Here is a 21,275-nt window from a genome sequence, read left to right as displayed (position 1 = left end):
TGTAGGCATTGACAAGTTAATCCCTTATCACTCAGGCACTCCCAGTCATCCAAACTGGAAAATCAAGTTGGTGATGATAGCTCTGTTGGTCCTTTCGAGGAAGAACATCCAAAAACATGCGTGCCTATTTTCGCTGCGAAGAAACAACACTCAGTCGTCCTCCTTGTCGGTGTCGCTGTGGTAGTTCCGGTGGCAGCGCGTCTCTTCGAACACCTCGACACTCATATCCCCCTCGCCAAGGTAGGAGAATGTGAGCACGTAGCCGGGTTCGAGGTCGTGGTAGCGCGCGAACTTCTCCCAGCCGGTGTGGAGGTATATCTTACCGCGCCCGTCGAAGAGCACCTCCACCGGCAGCCGGCAGCAGTCGCAGGCAGCCCCCCGCAGATGCAGCGAGGCCGGCTTGTTGCCGGCGACGAAGTCGGTGAACTTGTCTGGCAGTCTCTAGTCTCTGGATGGCGAGTGCGTCACCCTTGAGGACGACGACGAACTCGAACAACACCTCCTGCTCCTCCTCCTGCAGGTCCGACGATGAAGACGACGGCGTCACAGGCGACGGCGAGCGTGCAGTTCTACCGCAGCCGCGACCACGACCACGACTACGACCGTGACCTCGGCCTCTTCCTCTACCAGCCATGGCGTCGACTCTTGAGATGTTGGCGGCTAGGGTTTGGGAGAGAGACGCTAGGGTTTGTGTGTGAGAGACGATGAGAGAGAGCCCCTTTTTATAGGCCGGAGGGAGGCAGAGGAGCGGTGGCGCTCATTAACGTCGACACGCAGAGCTAGGCGCGACGAGACGCTTCGCTGCGCCTCTGCGGGAACTGCACCGTCGCGAGGTAGGCGACGGTTAGGTTAAACTTTAATGTGCCGCTGACCCTCGCCTCGCTTTTCGTTGTGTCCGGCGTGCCCGGAGCGTCTCTGTAACGGGGATAGACTTGGGGTGCCGGACACCGTATTGGGTCGCGCGGGACAAAATTAAGTTTTGGGACACGCGGCTATGAGCGTTTTTTGTCCGATGTGCCGCAAATCCATTTGACGCTTTATGAGACGCGGCTAGAGATGATCTAACTTTCTATCGTGGACCCTCACCAAATGAGAGTTTGCTAAGAAAATTATGGAGTCTAACTGATTGCATAAATTATGCGCCTTCCCTATGATCCGATAATCTCTTTCAATGCGTGTCCAGACAGTAACACCAACTAGAAATCAAAGGAAAGTTCATACCGTTATATACACAAATAGCAAAGTGTTAATTTCTCACGTGAAAGCATATACTCCACGAAATCCGTTCAAGGAAATGCTACCACCTCATCATCCGGCGACTCCACGAGCACCGGTTCGCCAGCGAGCACGGCGGGCGCGACCAGCGCAAGCGTGTTGGTGTGGACGGCGTACTCGTCGCCGTCCCACTGTTTCTGCTTCTCTTCCGTTCGAACCGGCACCCTGACCTCGCGCCGCCGCCGCGTCTCCGTGTCGAACGCCACCAGCCGCCTCCCGGCAAGCACCACCACCTCCAGCCCAGTTCCCTGGAAGCCCAGAAGCTGCACGGTGTCGTCCAGCTTCTGCACTTCGCTCTCCACGATGACAGGAGACTGCGCAACCAATTCATTCCCGGTCGCCTCGCCGTCGGCCTCGCCCTCTGCGTTCTCGTGCTGCGCCGGCTTTATCTGCGAACGCGGCAGCAGCTCCTCGACTGGCACCCACGCGGCTGCCACCTCCCAGCACCCGTGCTCGCCAAGCTGGTACACGGCGACGCCGTCACCATCGCGTACCGCGCAGTGGAGCTTGCCGCCGGCCGACCCGATCTCCCATTTGGCGCTGTCACCTGGGCAGAGTACCACCTCCACGCGACCCGTCTCCGGGCAGTACCCCACGGCAGTGCCGACGCTCGTCCGCCACCATGCCGTCCCTCCAGCCGCCACGCCCGACGCCGCGACGAGCCCTTCGGCGGGCGCCACCGCGTCGGCGAACTGCCACGAGCCCGTCCCGGACGTGAACACCTGAAAGCAGTAGGCGCCGGATCCCGGATCGCACTCAGCGGCGCATACGAGCGCATAGTCGCCGCGGAAGTTGTACGGGGTCGCGTCGAAGAGCACGACGACGGCGGGGCGCGGCCAGGTCCGGCACGGCGGGGACGGGACGGCGGACCAGGACGCGGTGGCCGGGTTGCACACGAAGAGCGCGTCGTCGGCGGGGGAGAAGCAGCACGCGACCCCGTGCGACGAGGAGAGCACCGTGACGTCGGATGAGGCGGGCGCGAAGGAGAGCGACGGGGACGGCACGGCGTCGTCTGCCCCGTCGAACGGGAGGAAGCCGGCCGAGGGGACGAAGAGCCCCGACAACCGGCGCGGGGCGGCCGCGTGCGCCACGGCGAAGATCGGGGAGGAGATCCGGCGCGCCCAGGACGGGTGCACGAGGCGGAGGCGCGCGGCGGCCGCCGGCGTGAGGTGCACCAGCGCGTGCTCCCGCAGCACGTCGGCCAGCGGCGTCGGCTGCGCACGGGCGGCGCTCGCGCGGACGCGCAGCCGGCGCCTCGACGCCTCGCGGGTCGCCTGAAGCTCGTCGCTGGTCGACGCGACACCGGCGTACATGGCTGATCAGCTGATGGAGGCGCCCACTAGCGTGTCTGCTCAGTGCTATTCGATACGATCAGCAGATCGTGACCTACCTGTGCTTCGTGGAAATTTCGGTTTCGTTGCGGTGAAGGTATCGGCTAGGGTAAAAAAAATGGTCGGGGCTCTCTTGGTGCGCGACTTTGGCGTCCACGCCCGTGTTGACGCGACTGAGCAGTCAAGGCGTATCATATCCTATCTGCGGTTGTACTTGTACAGCTCATAGCTGGGCTCTGGACAACAAGAAAACAAGACTTGCCGGCTCGCGAAGAGGACGATGCAACATCTATCTGTTTTGCAATTCAGAAACAAATATCTTTTTTTCCTGAGGCCAACCAAATGATAACAATTGTGCACTCTATGAAAAATGACTCAATTAGAGAATACGTAAGACAGATTATGTTCAGCCCACCTTCAGTTCTAGGTTTGAAGCATCCGAGCCGCGTCTTTAAAACCGGGCTCCAAAACTATTTGACGCGACTGAGGAGTCAATGCACCAGCTCCCGAGGGCAGGACGGGATTTTTAAAACTGCCCGTGGGATTTGTTGATTTGTCAAATTTTGACAAAACTAACCAATATCCGGAAGGTTCTCATAAAATAATTTGTTTCTGAAAATATTTCACAAAATAACTTTATTTGGCTACGCATCAGACGGAGTCATGCTCAGTAGCATGGCTCCGTCCAAGGTGGAGCCAAGCAGAGAAGCACGGCACCGCCTTGGCGCCTTAATTAGGTGCAACCAAACTCAGTAGCATGACTCTGTTTTTTGGTGGAGCTAAGGTTAGAAGCACGACACAATCTTAGGTGGAGCCAAACTTAGTAGCATGGCTCTACCCCAAGTGGAGCAAAGGTTCTTAGCCATTTTCCAACAATAATTGAGAGTGGTTTATGCACCTAGTGAGGATCAAGGCTATTGAACCCAACAGAGAGGTTTGCATCATCCTAGACCACCGCTAATGGATACTCAACGTAGTTATTTTCTATTTTATGCTTATTTTCATTTGAATGATTATATGTGTAAAATTGGAAGATATAACATAGCAATACTCTCTATTCTTCTCAATTTGTTCTTAAATGTTTCTTGACATACGACTTTTGTACAAGGGTGAGTCGTAAACATAGAGTGTTAGCTCGGTGTGGTTCATACCTCCGGCTGCATCGTCATTCATCTCCTGCTAGCACCATTGTGGTGATAAAGTTGAGTGAGGGAAGACATAGTATAGCTTTTCATATTGTATTATGTAGGTTTCGTTTCAGTTGTTAACTTATAAACTGCTTTTTTTATTATGAAATATAACTTACCACGAATTTTGTCATCTGTCTTTCCTATATCAGTCTATTTTTCTCTGCAATGTGCTTCCACCAAAGCTTGGGATGCTTTTTACAATTAAATATATGTTATCATAGATTCTATCATCTATCCCGAAAATTGCTTTTGGCTTTCGAGCTCCAGTGCTCTCGCCATTTAAAAAAAATAAAAAAAATGTTTATCAGTTATAAAAAAATCTAAAAAATAATTCTGTAGATTTTCGGTGATACATCTCACAATCATGAAAATCTCAAACCAAAATTCTTTTTACTTTATGCTAAACAAAAATAACAAAATTTGACATGTTTTTGGAGATTTGAAAATGACTACTCATATCAGCACTTTTGTCTTTTTTTGTAGCTTAAAATATAAAGTATTTGAAATTAATATTTTACACGTTTGTGGGACACATTATTGGTTATATGCAGATTTGATGGGTTCGTTGCATGGAAAACAAAAATATTCTACCGCGAACAAGAACAAAACAAAGATCCAATCTAGAAGAGCCAACTAGATTGTCCGGTGCTGCAATCCGACAACACTTCCGTACTCGGTCGTGTGTACAGTGTCGATGAAGTCCTTCCTCTCCCCGTTCCAGCGGGTAACGGAGGTGTGGTAGATCCCCTCAGAATCCCAGCAGCACGACGACGTGGTGGTGGTGGAGGAGATGTTTCTGAAGGGCTTCGCCTAAGCCGGAGCAGATTGCGGTGGAGGGAGAGGGGCGGCTAGGGTTAGGGATTGATGGAGGGCTGCGCCCCCTGCCCCGTCCCCTCTTTATATAGTGGGGAGGCTGGCCAGGGTTTGCTTCGCCCCTCCTCCAAGCCTTGTGGCCGGCGGCCAAAGAGAGGGGGGGAGAAATCTTCCCCCCAAGTCACCCCCCACTAGGGTTTTGGGGAAACCCTAAAGGGGTGGTCGGCCTGGGCCTTGAGGGCTTGGTGCGCCTGGCCCATGGGCCCCTCCTAGGGTCGTGGGCCCACTAGGGGACCCTCCGGAACCTTCTCGTTCTTCCACCGGAAAATCCCAAACTTTTTCCGAACCCTAGAAATTAACTTTCCTTATATGAATCTTATTCTCCAGACCATTCCGAACCTCCTCGTGATGTCCTGAATCCCATCCGAGACTCCGAAAAACATTCGGTCTGCATCTCATATTCTGACTCTACTTATACGGCATCAAACCTTAAGCGCGTCACCCTACAGTTCGTGAACTATGCGGACATGATCGAGACTCCTCTCCGATCAATAACCAACAGCGGGACCTGGTGATCCATAATGGATCCCACACATTTAGCGATAACTTAGTGATCGATTGAACCATAACATACGATACTGATTCCCTTTGTCGCGCGATACTTTACTTGTCCGAGGTTTGATCATCGGTATCTCCATACTTCATTCAACCTCGTTACCGACAAGTACTCTTTACTCGCACCATGGTATGTCATCTCTTGTGAACGTGTCACATGCTTGCAAGCTAATTAGATGACATTCCACTGAGAGGGCCGAGAGTATATCTATCCGTCATCGGGATGGACAAATCCCACTCTTGATCCATATGCCTCAACTCATACTTTCCCAATACTAAATCCCATCTTTATAACCACCCATTTACGCAGTGGCGTTTGATGTAATCAAATTACTCATCCGGTGTAAGTGATTTACATGATCTCATGGTCGAAGTACTGGGCTACTATGTATCGAAAGCTTATAGCAAGATGAACTTAATGACTTGATCTTATGCTAAGCTTATTTGGGTGTGTGTCCATTATATCATTCACCCAATGACATAACCTTGTTATTAATAACATCCAATGTTCATGATCAGGAAACCATGATCATATGTTAATCAACAAGCTAGTTTTACAAGAGGCTTACTAGGGACTCTTTTCTGTTTACATAACACACGGGTATTAATATTTCCGGTTAATAAAATTATAGCATGGGATGCAAACATTTATCATAAACACAAAGATATAATAATAACCGCTTTATTATTGCCTCTTGGGCATATCTCCAATAGTCTCCCACTTGCACTAGAGTCAATAATCTAGATTACATGGTAAGGTACATAACACCCATGGCATTCTGGTCTAGGTCATGCTTTGCTCTAGGGAGAGCTTTAGTCATCGGATCTGCCACATTTAGATATGTGTGTACTTTGCAAATCTTTATGTCACCATCTTGGACATACTCGCGAATCACACGAAAACGTAGCGATATGCTTCAGCTTCTTGTGTGACCTTGGCTCTTGCGCATTGGCTATGGCACCCATGTTATCACAATAGATGGTCAATGGGTCCAATGCACTAGGAACCACACCAAGCTCAGTAATGAACCTCTTCATCCATATCGCTTCCGATGAAGCCTTCGAAGCCACTATGTATTCTGATTCAGTGGAAGATTTCGCCAGCACGCTCTGCTTGGCACTCATCCAGCTTAATGCAGCACCATTCAATATAAACACGTACCCAGACTGATACTTAGAGTCATCTGGATCAGTGTTCCAACTAGCATCGGTGCAACTGGTTACATCGAGCTCTTGGTCACCTCCATAACAAAGAAACATATCCTTAGTCCTTTTCAAGTACTTCGGGATATTCTTGACCGCTGTCCAGTGTTCCATTCCTGGATCACTTTGATATCTGCTGGTCAAACTAACATCATTTGCGATATCCGGTCTGGTACACATCATGGCATACATGATAGAGCCTACTGAAAGATCGAGATGTCGCCTAGAGGGGGGTGAATAGGCAATTACAAACTCTTGCGGATTTGTCTTGTAATAATGCAGAATTAAACTATCGTTTAGTTTACAAGCACAAACCCTAAATATGCTAAGCTCAACTAAGTGTAACAATAGCAACTAGAGCTAAGCAAGATAGGCACAAGGTATATGTAGCACAAGTGATAGCAAGATATATGTACTTCAAGCACAATTGCTATCACAAGGAAAGAGAGCTCGGGTATAAAAATAACCGAGGCACGCGGAGACGAGGATGTATTCCCGTGTTCCCTTCCTTTGCAAGAAGGTATGTCACGTTTGGAGGAGTGGAGGTCCCACGAAGGATTCCCCGCGCCACGAAGGCTCACCCTATTCTCCGAACCACACCCACGAAGGATAATGGCCATTTCCTTATGGTTAGCTTTTCCTCCGCTCCGGAGATGGCAAGCTCCACAACCACTTCACAAGCTCCACGAAGGAGAAGCCCGGGCCTCTTCACAATCTTCTTGAAGAGATCACCGGAGCACCAATCACCAAGCCAACTAGGAGGTCTCCCTCCAAGAGTAACAAGCTCACGGTCTCTCACTCGAACTAATCGTGGTAGAGAGCTCAACACTATGCAATGATGCAAAGCAAGAACACTAGAGGTGTTCAAGTCCTTCACACTCAAATCCCACCAAAGCAACGAATGCTAGGATGAGATTGGAGAGGAAGAACAAAGGGGAAAGTCAACCAAAGACTCCAAGATCTAGATCCCAAGAGATTCCCTCACTTAGAGAAGAAATGGATTGGTGGAAGTGTAGATCTAGATCTCCTCTCTCAAATCCTCAAGAATGAGCAAGAATGGTTGGAGGAATCAAAGGGGAGAGCAAGTTCTACCAAGAGCAACAATGGAGGTGAAGAAAGGGGAAGAACTACCCTAGCTCAAGGTGGAAGAAGGGTATTTATAGCTAAGGGGGAAATAGAACCGTTGGGGGAAAAAACAGAGCAAATAGCAAGAAAAACGGGCTGAGAAAATGCCCCAGCCGGTTGACCGGAGCTGAGGCTGGACAGGCCAGTCTGGGGTCCGGCCCAGCCGGACCTGCAGCTGGGCGGGGCGCGCGCCGCGCTGTGCGGCGGATAAGGCCCGGACGCGCGGGGAGCTGGGCTGGGCGCGCGAGGCGAAGGAAGCCCGGCGGTGGGAGGCCGGCCTGGCCGGGGCCGACGCCGGCAGCCCGGTAGGCTACCGGACCCTGGGCCGGACCAGGACGGGAGAGGCCCAGAATGCCGTCCGGTCGGCGTTAAGCGCCTGGGCCGGTTTCGGCCGGGTGGGCCGGCACCTGGCCCGGGCCGGTTGGCGCCCGGTGGTGGACCGGGTGGACCGGTGGCTGGGCCGGTCGGCCGGCTGGCCCCTGCCCTTTTCTTTTTCTTCTTTTACCTTTTCTTTAATAACAAATGCTCCCGAACTCCGATTCGAATGAAACCAATTTTGTTTGAGAGATAAGAACAAATGCTATCCTATGGAAAGTGAAAACACAAGAATCTGTAGGAGGGGATTTTATCATAAATATAAAAGGTAGAACCTTATATCATGAATAACTGATAAAATCACCCAACCTCGAAAACGCAATAAAAGATGCATGCGAACTCCGTTTTCGATGAACTTGGGCTTGTTGTAACGCTAGCAACAAGCTCAAGAACCTTACACATAGAAACACCAAGAAGCAATAAGGATATGCAAAGTATGCAAAGGGTTGAGCTCCCTAAGACGATGTGATCAAGTTACCCAACCGAAAGCCACTCTTGATAGTGCGGCTATCTATCCTATAATCCGGTCTCCCAACAACCACCTTGAGACCAGTAAAAGGAAAACCTAGCAAGGCCATACCTTTGCCTTGCGCATCCCGCTTGATCTTGATGATAACTCTTCAAGCTCTACTCAAACCGGAATGCCTCACTTGATCAATGTTGCTTAGTGAAGACTCACAAATGCTCCCCCATACACTATGATGGGAAAGCTCCATTGATGCATATCTTCACATGTCCATTATCACCAAATAGACGGCAAGCTTCAAGCATATGATCCACTCAAGATGCTCATCTTGAACTCGCCCAACTCAACCTTGTATCTTCTCATACTCACTTAAGATAGAGCATGGCTAATATTGAGTTTCACATAAGAACTTGTTGACTGCCAAAACCCACCGGCGGGCAGCGGCCTGTCAACACAGTGGAGAGCCGGGAAGAGCCTAGAGCTGCGGCTGGCTGAGACCCCTCCGAGCGACGGCCCGCAATGCTCTTCTGGTCACACGCGGCGATGCGAAGTGCAAGGGCGTGCCACCTGACCTATACCTGGTCAGGAAGGTGATGGGGATGCCTCGCTTAGTTCCTGCATGGCATACACGTAAACATTAAATGCGAGCCTCGATCGGCTCTCAGGTTATCCTGTGAATCGGCTCAAAGAGCCGATTCACCCATGATTCGTACGGGGTGCACGAATACTTGGTGATCCTGCTTGATCAAGATATAGCTAATGAGATCTACGACGATTTAGGGTTTTCACCGCATAATCGGATCATCCTACTCCAGGTTGGGCCTCGCGGCCACGCACGGTGCTCATAAGCCGATCCTAAACAAGGCCTAAAAACCAACATGACGTTGATCCTCGGAACATCCTGTTTAGGCCTTGCGAACGCCACCCTACGTGCCGCTGGATCCTCCACCCCTTTGTAAGGCCTAACTATTGCAGATATTAAACTAATCCTTGCAGAGCAAGGAGCAATCGTAACGGATCAGATCTACTAGATGATGAACAAGCAGGGTGCCGCCCCCACACCCGAGATAGGCGTGAGGGCGGCTAGACATGCAAGGGTTGCACTACGTAAGCATGTTATACGAAGAACTATGCTAACCCTAACACATCTATGATAACTACGTTGCTCGCCATCAAAGACGCTTCAGTACGAGCAACGCGTGAACAACGTGGAGCTTGTGCTGCCTAGATCGCAAGATGCGATCTAGGAAGCATGTCGCTTACCTGATTGAAACCCTCGAGATGAAGGAGTTGGCGATGCGCCGAGATTGGTTTGTTTTGGGTTGAACGTGAGTTGTTTATTCCATAAACCCTAGATACATATTTATAGTCCAGGGGACTTTCTAACGTGGGAATATCCCACCGTGCACGATACAAACTCTAATCTTGATCTAAAACATAATCTACTATAATTAAAGATACACGGGCAAACTAGCCCAAATTCTCCGTGCAAGGCCGCTTCAGAGATCTTTCACGTGTAGTCTTCCAAGCCCATCTCCCTTACGGCCCACCTCTGGATTTGTCCAAAATCTGGTGATAACACATGCCCCCCTGGTTTTGGAAATGACATTTCCAAAATCATTACGCTTCTCTTTCGTCGGGTCATGTCGTGGCAGAGCAAAACCGTCGCAGCAGTTTTCATCATGACAATTTACCTTCCCAACTTCGCTGCACGATTTGACATTTTTGGCACCACCTCCTCGGAAATCACCACAGCATTAAACCTCCCCGTCCCCTTTATTTTTAACCGCGTCGAGCGGTTTGCTTCTTCATCCTCCTGTTCCGCAGTAGCCTTCGGCAAACAAAAAACCCTTCTTGGCCTACCATGGATTCCTCTTCCTCCTCCAGCCTGTCCTTCCAGTCCTCCTCCTCCAGCAAGCCCGAGCAGGAGGTCAATCTGATGGCCATCTACGAGGCCCGTGCCCCAGAGTATTGGGACGCGCGGGACTGGGACTTCTCCCTCGAATCGGAAGATGACGAACCCCTCACCGAAGGGGAGGGGGACCTCCAGTTCCTCGTTGACGGGGAGCTGGTACCGGCGGGCGACGACGACCTCTTCCCATGGGAGGCAGTCCTCTCCTCCGACGAGGAGGAAGAAGAAGCGGAGGAGTCGGAAGACGATTCCTCCTCCGCGGGATACCCGCCGGCCAAGCGCTTCCGCGGCTGGGCCTGGTCGGATGACGACGACGATGACGAGGAAGATGAAGCCCCTACCGGCGGCTTCATCAACAGCGACGAGGAGCCCATCGGCAGCAGCGCCGACGGCAGCCACGATGGCGACGACGAGGGCGGCGATGGCCCTTAGATCAGGGAGTAGCATAGGGCTAGTAGTAGTAGTGCATTAGGCATCGGATGATCTTTTGAGAGCCATCGGCTCTTCCTTGTAAAAATCCCTCTTCGAATCAATGAAAATTGTTCTTTCAATGTGATTCTCCATTGGTTCAATATCGAATCCTCCGACTGCCAAAACAGGTCAATGCACCAAGAACCAATAGCAACGTATCGGCTTTTCACCCTCACACGCCCATAAGGCCGAACTTAAATCCCAAATCGGACAGATATCTAAGCAAACACTCCTCGATTCAGACTGCAACTTGATATCTGACCACAACATTTGCAACTCTAAAGTCGATGTCTGTGCAGCGGCTGTTTCAAAAACTTTTTTTTTTACTGGCCGATTTCGTGTACCGGCCTCCACATTTTACTATCCATTGATTCTTCACTGATGATCTTGAGATCTGGTGGGCAAAATAGAGTCTCCTGGAACGCCTTTGAATTCTTCCAACCAGACCAACTAATCTTCCTTGAACGCTCATCATTTTGTGAAGAAGGTCGCCATAAAGGTCTAGCCGATGGTATCCCCATCAGCCCCTGAATAGAGCATCCACCAAGCTTGCTGCCCCCCGAGCCTCACCTCTTCTGACTTCGTCGGCTGTTAACTAAAACAAAGCTCAATGACTGTTGGCGACGCATTGGTTCCTGATAAGCTTCAAAAGGACCCTGGGACTGTCGCTGAATCAGCTTGGATGGTGAGACTGGCACTCCTATACCAAAGGCACCACTCTTCAGGGTAACTGTGATGTAGAACCAGCCGATTCCAACCAAATTGGGTCCCCAGGGCCAAGAACTTTCGGGGCGAGCTGCCACTGGCTTCTCAGTTAGAACACAGAACCAGCCGATTCTGGCCAGATCGGCTCTTCAGGGCAAAGATCTTTCTAGGGTGAGCCGCCCCACAAGCCTTAATCAAGGCGAGAATACCGGCGAGGATGTACATGTCATTGATCAGCTCCCCTTCACTGAACGCCGATGTTGTAGATGAAACACCAAACTGAAAACCATCCTAGCGAAAACGTGAGCCTTAAGCACATCTTGCGATAGCCAGTAGGTCTTGGTTTTGGTCTTGGTCCGTACTAGAGTCGATGGCCGCACATCGGCTTTGCTTCGTGCGAATTTTTTTTTTATTTGGCCGATTTTTCTTAATCGGCCCCCAATATTCCACTGCACGTTTTATTTGGCCGATTTTTCTTAATCGGCCCCCAATATTCCACTGCACGCATGTCTGCACATGTTTTATTTGCATATGTTCATCTGACTATATGCCCCCCGAGCCGAATCTGCCAAATGACTGCAGATATCGGCTTTCATGGTTAGTCAGGGCACTGCACTTGCACATCGGCTTCGCAAAGATTCATGCTGACTTTCATCTGCCGACGTGGCCGCTGCCCAGTAGATCGTTGCTGAACACAAGCAGAATATGTGCAAAAAATAACTTTGGCCGATTGCCGGAATCGGCCTCCACATTGCTTGTTCGATGAAGGTTTTGTAATGTCCCTCCATAAATTTTTTGGGGCCGATCACAAGGATCAGCCTCACCCGGTTTGCTCATTGGTTTAATCTTGCTATTCGGTTAGGCTGGATAAAACCAACCCAACCTCTGACTTGACGCGCCTGCTGTCGTCCACCTTGAGTGCATCGTATAATCGTGGAGCACTAAGCTCTGTCGGCAAGACGAGCACCATGTTTGTGCCAGCCGATGTTTCATCATCGGCTTTCTTTTGCTTGGGACGCCACTCCATTCTCCGTGGACGACCCTCTTCATCCAGGGCTTGCTGAACCTTTGCAGCCAGATCCGGCCGTGCCTTCCTTAGTGTATGCAGGTATAACCTTTCGGCTTCCTCCAGGCCGCGCAGCCGCTGAACCCTGCGTTTTTGTGAACGGCTGAGTCCGTCAGGGCACCACCTTGGACGGTGGTACCTGTCTTCTTCTTCTGGTCCCTCGTCTTCGGAATCCTCAAGATCTGCCCAACGAGTTGACTCAGCGCGTTTGCTTTGTGGCGGGAGAGGCCCTAAGCGCTCGAACACAGACACGTTGGCTGCCTCCTTCTTCTTCTTGTTGCATTCTGGGCAATTGCCGATTGTGGGCAATCGGCTCATTCCTGAATCCCAGCAGTGTCTGAAGAAAGGGCAGTCCCAGTGTCTGGCGTTGTCATCTTGCTCCCTTGACTTGTCCGTGGCACGGCGCTCGTGCTCCTCCTCATCGCGATCCTGCCGACGATGTCTTCTGGCTTCTCTAGCCAGACGATCTCCTTCATCATCATAGTTGGACCGTCGGCGTTGGTCATACTGACTCACATATTTGTTGAGGAGGTGGTCAGAGAGAGGTCGTTGATATCTTATATTCTTCACTTCTCCCTCTGTGACGTAGCGCTTGCCATCATGATGGAGCCGATCGCGTGGAGCGGCCTCCTCTGTGTCCTTGCTATGAGAGCAGCTGCCCTCATCTCCATCTTTGCCAGAGTGGTTCCCAGGTCCTACCATGTTGATGCTGAACGTGGGACCTGGCTGGCAGCCCTCGGGGTAGATGACCTCTACCATGTTAACGGCGGGGAAGGGTTGGGTGTCGACCTTCATGGCGTACTGGTTGAAAATTAGACGCCCCTTCTCTATCGCCGCTTGGATGTGCTGACGCCACACCCTGCAGTCGTTGGTGGCATGGGAAAGCGAGTTGTGGAATTTGCGACGGCTTTCCGTTTAGCTCTTGCGCCGTGGGGAACTTGAGACCTTCAGAATCGTCAAGCTGTTTCTCCTTGAGCAGGAGGTCGAAGATTTGTTCAGTCTTGGTCACGTCAAAATCAAATCCCCTGGCGGCCACAGTGGCTTTACCCATTTGCAGGACACGGGGTTCCTCCCCGAGTCCACTCAGCCATCGCTACTTCTTGGTCTCCCGCAGCACTTCACCTTCCTCTGTATCGACCATGACTATCTGCACGCTTGAACTTGTCTTGGTACAGTGCAGGTGGCGCTGTTCATATGCTGATAGTTTCTGAACCATGTGCGCCAACAGGGATAATCTGCTTGGGAGGCCATGTCCTTGAGCTGTGTTGCAAGGCCGGCTACGCCAACTCGATCGCTTCCTTTTCAGTTATACGAACCGAATAACATCGGTTCCTAAGATTCCTGAAGCGCTGGATGTACTCGTTACCGTTTCTCCGCGCTTCGACGTAGTTGTGCTAGATCGGCAATGCTAGACTCGGAAGCTTCGAATGGTATTGCGTATGGAATTGTTCTTCCAATTGCTTCCTAGACTGGTTGGAGTTCGCTGGCAGAGAGGTGTACCATCCAAAAGCCGATCCCGTGAGGGACTGTGAAAAGAGCCTCACGCGTAGCTGATCCGACACTGAAGCCGGTCCTAGTTGCGCCAAATATCGGCCGATGTGCTCGATGGAGCTGGAGCCATCTGATCCACTGAATTTGGAGAAGTCGAGGAGCCGATATTTAGGTGGCAGCGGGATCATCTCGTACTCGTCGGGGTACGGCTTGGAATAGCCGATTGCCCTTCTTTTCGGCACCATGCCGAACTGGTCTCTCAAGATGGTACCGATCTGATCCGTCGTGCTGCAGAAGTTGCACTCTGAAGATTCGCCGGGGTGGCGTACTTAGCCAGCCATGTTTGCTTTTCCAGCTCTGAGCCAACTGCAGGAGCTGGGCTCTGGAGTTTCGTCGGGGTGGCGTACTTAGCTAGCCACGTCTGCTTTTCAAGCTCTGTTGCTGACGTTTCTCCTGTTTTCGCCGGAGTCCCTGATGTTGTGGCCTGGTTCGAGAGTGCCCAGTTGCCACAATCTGGCACATACGTGCACGCGTATCCTTGAGGGATCTCCTTAGGCGCCTCAGTCAAGAACTGGTAGTCACTAGGGTCACCACCAATCTTGTAGACGACGAATGCCGGTGTAGCCGGCACTTCAGGTGGTGCTGCCAACGCATATGGCAGCGGTGGACGGGACTGGAGTGGCAACTCTCCTTGATGCGTCCCGAGAGCTGGTCCTGACGGCGAGTACTGGTGGCTCATGATCTCCTGGATCACGCGCAGAGCGAGACGCTCCAACACGTTGACCAAGTTTTCAGAGTGGCGGTGTAGTGAGTGAGCCACCAAGTAGTTGATCTCTTGCCGTAGGCCCCTGGTGCGTTCCTCCGACGGGGCAGAGAGATCTATCCCATCGAGTGCACCTTGCGGTGAGAATCCCTTCCATCTGATGCCATGGGAACGGGTTCTACGAAAGAGCCGATGAGGTCGAAGCCGAGGGTGACCTTGATCTCGTCATATCTCTTCTTGAGCTCGTCGAGCAGCTCCTCGTAGGTGGCGGCGTGCCGTCCGCCGCCATCTCAGATGTAGATGGCGATGTGGTTGATGTAGACGATTGTCCCACCGGGCGTGCCAGAATGTGTTGACTGCCAAAACCCACCGGCGGGCAGCGGCCTGTCAACACAGTGGAGAGCCGGGAAGAGCCTAGAGCTGCGGCTGGCTGAGACCCCTCCGAGCGACGGCCCGCAATGCTCTTCTGGTCACACGCGGCGATGCGAAGTGCAAGGGCGTGCCACCTGACCTATACCTGGTCAGGAAGGTGATGGGGATGCCTCGCTTAGTTCCTGCATGGCATACACGTAAACATTAAATGCGAGCCTCGATCGGCTCTCAGGTTATCCTGTGAATTGGCTCAAAGAGCCGATTCACCCATGATTCGTACGGGGTGCACGAATACTTGGTGATCCTGCTTGATCAAGATATAGCTAATGAGATCTACGACGATTTAGGGTTTTCACCGCATAATCGGATCATCCTACTCCAGGTTGGGCCTCGCGGCCACGCACGGTGCTCATAAGCCGATCCTAAACAAGGCCTAAAAACCAACATGACGTTGATCCTCGGAACATCCTGTTTAGGCCTTGCGAACGCCACCCTACGTGCCGCTGGATCCTCCACCCCTTTGTAAGGCCTAACTATTGCAGATATTAAACTAATCCTTGCAGAGCAAGGAGCAATCGTAACGGATCAGATCTACTAGATGATGAACAAGCAGGGTGCCGCCCCCACACCCGAGATAGGCGTGAGGGCGGCTAGACATGCAAGGGTTGCACTACGTAAGCATGTTATACGAAGAACTATGCTAACCCTAACACATCTATGATAACTACGTTGCTCGCCATCAAAGACGCTTCAGTACGAGCAACGCGTGAACAACGTGGAGCTTGTGCTGCCTAGATCGCAAGATGCGATCTAGGCAGCATGTCGCTTACCTGATTGAAACCCTCGAGATGAAGGAGTTGGCGATGCGCCGAGATTGGTTTGTTTTGGGTTGAACGTGAGTTGTTTATTCCATAAACCCTAGATACATATTTATAGTCCAGGGGACTTTCTAACGTGGGAATATCCCACCGTGCACGATACAAACTCTAATCTTGATCTAAAACATAATCTACTATAATTAAAGATACACGGGCAAACTAGCCCAAATTCTCCGTGCAAGGCCGCTTCAGAGATCTTTCACGTGTAGTCTTCCAAGCCCATCTCCCTTACGGCCCACCTCTGGATTTGTCCAAAATCTGGTGATAACAGAACTCCATCTTCATTTCTTCTTCTTGATCATATCACATATATATCTTCAAACCGATGATCTTGATGCCAATACACAAAGTATACCTTTATCTTCATGGCATCCATACTTGAATCCAACACATGGAATACAAGTAGTACATATGGAATATTCCTTCATATAAGCTCAATGAAAACATTAGTCCATAGGGGTTGTCATTAATTACCAAAACACACATAGGGGCAATGTACCCTTACAATCTCCCCCATTTTGGTAATTGATGACAACCACAATAAGAGGGTTTATATAATGAATATTAGAAACAAGTACGCAACTTATCCGAGAATAAGTTGTATACAAGAGGTTGTATTTGATATGGTCAAGTAACACAAAGCTACTAGCCCATATCAAAACCGGCTCTACTCACACAACTACAAGAAATGCAGGAGATGTGATGAACATGAATTCATTGCATATATTGTCAAGATTAACCTTTGGGATAGTTTCTACTATATATATACAACCATGAAAGACATATAAATATGGAATGCATGAGAGGACAAAATACTTAAGCACAAACCAAACTTAAGTATAAAATCATTCCCTTAAACCCTCTAAACTTCTCCCCCATTGGCATCGATTGTCAAAATGGGTGAAAAATTTAGAAGGCCAATATAATGTGAGTTCCTCCCCAAAGTGTGCACTTTTCATAATTTGAGTGGAAACAAGTGCACATATCCAATGACGAATACTTGAAGGAAGTCAAACTATATTGAGGATCAAAGATTGCATAAAGATAACATAGTGAAGTGAGCTTCAACAAATAAAGCAAGCAATCAAAGATCCAATTGGACAAACAAAGATATCATGATAAGAGAGATATAGTGCTCTAAATAAAATAAGAAAGCTCCCCAAGGTTCGTGCACAATTTATAATGTTTGCATTTGAATACAATATGCACAAACATGGAATCCTCACTCCCTATATATCATTTAGAACACAACTAAGATAAAGAGAATATGCTTATCAAGAACAACTTTAGTCCAACAATTACGAGATATGAGTGCATGAAGAAAATAAATAAACTAAGCATTCATAAATCTTCTTTACCAACCCACTAAAAACAAAGGGGTAAAAGATGGTCGGCAAAGAACAAGGATATCAAGGTGATGGATTAACGCTCTTATGTATATGAGTTTCTAAAGTGGACAAAGGGATCCACAAAGAAACATGCACACACAAGAGGTTAACAAAATAGATAAGACAAGATATCCAAGATGAAGTCATAAAATATACCAAAGGATGTTTGCTTAAGAAGCATATATAGCCTATGGCTCCAATTTTCACTTATGGTATATGAATGAACTTCAACCAAGTTAAATCTCAAAAACATCACAACTAACAATAAGGGAAGTAAAGCTAGTTGGAGTGTTTTGAGAAAGGCAACAAGTATCACAAATACGGATTTATTTCACAAATTCATCAATATTGCACACAAGAGCTCTTTGAGGAATTGATATGCAATAAATTGCTAGAGGGCATATTTGTGATAGGTGAATCATAAAATATGATATATATATATATAACCTATCATATGCATCTTCTCAAATTACTCAAATGTTCAATAAGAAGTTTTACTTTAAAAGGGTTTTTCAAGAACCGCAATATTTTCGAAATAAATAATTTCATGCCAAGATACAACCTACAAGAGGTTGGATGCTATATGAGAGTGCATGAATAAGATACTTGTTACCGAGATAGCAATGGCATGATGTAGTAGATAAGATTTCATCGATCATCCTAGCTTGACTCCAATTATCATATGGTGACAACACCTTCCTTATAGATGAGACGAGCCTCCATTGCATCTCCAATGTACCTAAAACCTTATTCAAGTACATCTTGGTCCCCAAACTTATTGGGTCCAAAATGGTTAGACTAACCACAATACATAGGACACACTCCATATAAATATGTGCATATTTATAGATGAAATTTGAATTTCATGCACATCTTAGCCGGTTAGGATTTGATGGAGTATACCCTATATAATGGATCGAAGAAAGAAAGCATGCTATAAATATAAATAAATTACATATAAGCACGCACAAAGACTTTTAAAGATCCAAGAAAGGTATACTTTGGACAAAACACCAAATGAATTGAATAAGGCATAAAGGTGTCACAAAAAATTTTTGTTGTCCAACTTATATCAAAGAAGCAAATCACAAAAGATTTGTTCAACAAAGTTCAACAAACGAACTAAGAAGAAACCATTGAGCATAGAGGATGAAATAAAGCAAACATGCTCAAAGATTTATCTCATTCACCAAATAACGCATAGAAGAAGGAATGAGATAGCAAAACTCCCAAAGGAGCAAGGTTCGAACAAATAAACCAAACCCACTACACTTTTCACAATGGCACAATGTACCGTAAGGAAAAGGTATGTATTCCAAAACAAACACTTGATATGAATCAAGGGGATTTATCAAAATATTTTTCAAAGGGACAAGGAAAACATATGGGAGCTATAAAGATTTCTTGGAAATAAAATAAGGAAGTAAGAAACAATCCAAGGTGAAGATGATCCAAAAAATTCAACCACATACAAGGTTATCAATTGTCAAAGACAATGAGTATATTGGAAATAATTTCCGGTGGAGTATTGACAATGATAGTAAGGATCAACTTCACAATAAAAGGCATAGGATAAGTATATAGAATTAAGCACTATGCACGGATGAAGATTCTTGATAACTTCAACTAGTCAAACAATCACGCACGGCAATGCACTACAAGAAAAGTTCTGATAGACAACGTCTCAAAATCGTCCGCTAAGGGGTATTTTTCGTCGCCTATGGGCCTAACCCGACGATATGGGTTCTGTTGTCGAAACTGCGTCAGGCAAAGTCCTACGACGATTTTTTCGGTCCGTCGCGCTTGGGCGCCCTTCCGCCACGGAAAATCGGACCGTTGCAGAAGTGTTTCCGGGAGCCCGTTGACTGCTGACGTCATGCAAACTGACACGTGGCAGACGCCGTTAACTGGCAGTTAATGGCGTTAACCGCTGAAACCCCGTGGTAGACGGTAGGCCCACACGAGGCCTGCCACGTCTTAAGCGGGCTGGCCCATTAAGTTTGCAGGCCGGGCCAGCTGACTTAGTTTGACCGGTCAACTATATAGCTAGGCTGGTCCATTAGTTACGTGGGCCGGGCCTAACCTCTAAGGTTGACTGGTCAAAACATTAATGGGCCAGCTGATACGCGTACAGCACACGTCCGTTGGGAACCCCAAGAGGAAGGTGTGATGCGTACAGTGGCAAGTTTTCCCTCAGTATGAAACCAAGGTTTATCGAACCAGTAGGAGCCAAGAAGCACGTTGAAGGTTGATGGCGGCGAGATGTAGTGCGGCGCAACACCAGGGATTCCGGCGCCAACGTGGAACCTGCACAACACAAACCAAGTACTTTGCCCCAACGAAACAACGAGGTTGTCAATCTCACCGGCTTGCTGTAACAAAGGATTAGATGTATAGTGTGGATGATGATTGTTTGCAGAAAACAGTAGAACAGTATTGCAGTAGATTTTACTTCAGTAAAGAGAATTGGACCGGGGTCCACAGTTCACTAGAGGTGTCTCTCCCATAAGATAAACAGCATGTTGGGTGAACAAATTACAGTTGGGCAATTGACAAATAAAGAGGGCATGACCATGCACATACATATTATGATGAGTATTGTGAGATTTAATTGGGTATTACGACAAAGTACATAGACCGCTATCCAGCATGCATCTATGCCTAAAAAGTCCACCTTCAGGTTATCATCCGACCCCCCTCCAATATTAAGTTGCTAACAACAGACAATTGCATTAAGTATTGCGCGTAATGTAATCAGTGACTACATCCTCGAACATAGCACCAATGTTTTATCCCTAGTGGCAACAGCACATCCATAATCTTAGAGGTTTCTCTCACTCCCCCAGATTCACGGAGACATGAACCCACTATCGAGCATAAATACTCCCTCTTGGAGTTACTAGCATCAACTTGGCCAGAGCATCTACTAATAACGGAGAGCATGCAAGATCATAAACAACACATAGATATAAATTGATAATCAACATAACAAGTATTCTCTATTCATCGGATCCCAACAAACACAACATATAGAATTACAGATAGATGATCTTGATCATGTTCGGCAGCTCACAAGACCCGACAATTAAGCACAATGGGGAGAAGACAACCATCTAGCTACTGCTATGGACCCATAGTCCAGGGGTAGACTACTCACACATCACTCCGGAGGCGACCATGGCGGCGTAGAGTCCTCCGGGAGATGATTCCCCTCTCCGGCAGGGTGCCGGAGGCGATCTCTGAATCCCCGAGATGGGATTGGCGGCGGCGGCGTCTCTGGAAGGTTTTCCGTATCGTGGCTCTCGATGCTTGGGGTTTCGCGCGACGAAGGCTATTTGTAGGCGGAAGGGCAGGTCAAGGGGCGTCACGAGGGGCCCACACCCTAGGTCGGCGCGGCCAGAGCTTGGGCCGCGCCGCCCTATGGTTTGGCCACCTCGTGGCCCCACTTCGTCTCCTCTTCGGTCTTCTGGAAGCTTCATGGCAAAATAGGACCCTGGGCATTGATTTCGTCCAATTCCGAGAATATTTCCTTACTAGGATTTCTGAAACCAAAAACAGCAGAAAACAGCAACTAGCACTTCGGCATCTTGTTAATAGGTTAGTTCCAGAAAATGCACGAATATGACATAAAGTGTGCATAAAACATGTAGATATCATCAATAATGTGTCATGGAACATAAGAAATTATCGATACGTCGGAGACGTATCAGCATCCCCAAGCTTAGTGCCTGCTCGTCCCGAGCAGGTAAACGATAAACAAAGATAATTTCTGGAGTGACATGCCATCATAACCTTGATCATACTATTTGTAAGCATATGTAGTGAATGCAGCGATC

General features: G+C 48.8%; 1 protein-coding gene across 1 annotated transcript; it reads right to left on the bottom strand.

Annotated features, from left to right (window-relative positions):
* Positions 1-1,197: 1,197 nt before the first annotated feature.
* LOC127292607 (uncharacterized) lies at positions 1,198-2,757 on the bottom strand. The gene has a single exon (XM_051322048.1). The coding sequence runs from the start codon at positions 2,586-2,588 to the stop codon at positions 1,287-1,289; it is 1,302 nt and encodes a 433-aa protein (XP_051178008.1). The 5' UTR covers positions 2,589-2,757; the 3' UTR covers positions 1,198-1,286.
* Between the last annotated feature and the right edge of the window lie 18,518 nt (positions 2,758-21,275).

This window comes from Lolium perenne, chromosome 4 (assembly GCF_019359855.2).
Source record: "Lolium perenne isolate Kyuss_39 chromosome 4, Kyuss_2.0, whole genome shotgun sequence".
NCBI lineage: Eukaryota > Viridiplantae > Streptophyta > Magnoliopsida > Poales > Poaceae > Lolium > Lolium perenne.
The sequence above is the reverse complement of the archived record's forward strand: the minus strand, read 5'-3'. Positions and strand labels throughout refer to the sequence as shown.

Bases quoted from the DNA above. Each gene is read 5' to 3' on its own strand.
- LOC127292607 (XM_051322048.1), bottom strand. From the start codon at position 2,588: ATGTACGCCGGTGTCGCGTCGACCAGCGACGAGCTTCAGGCGACCCGC.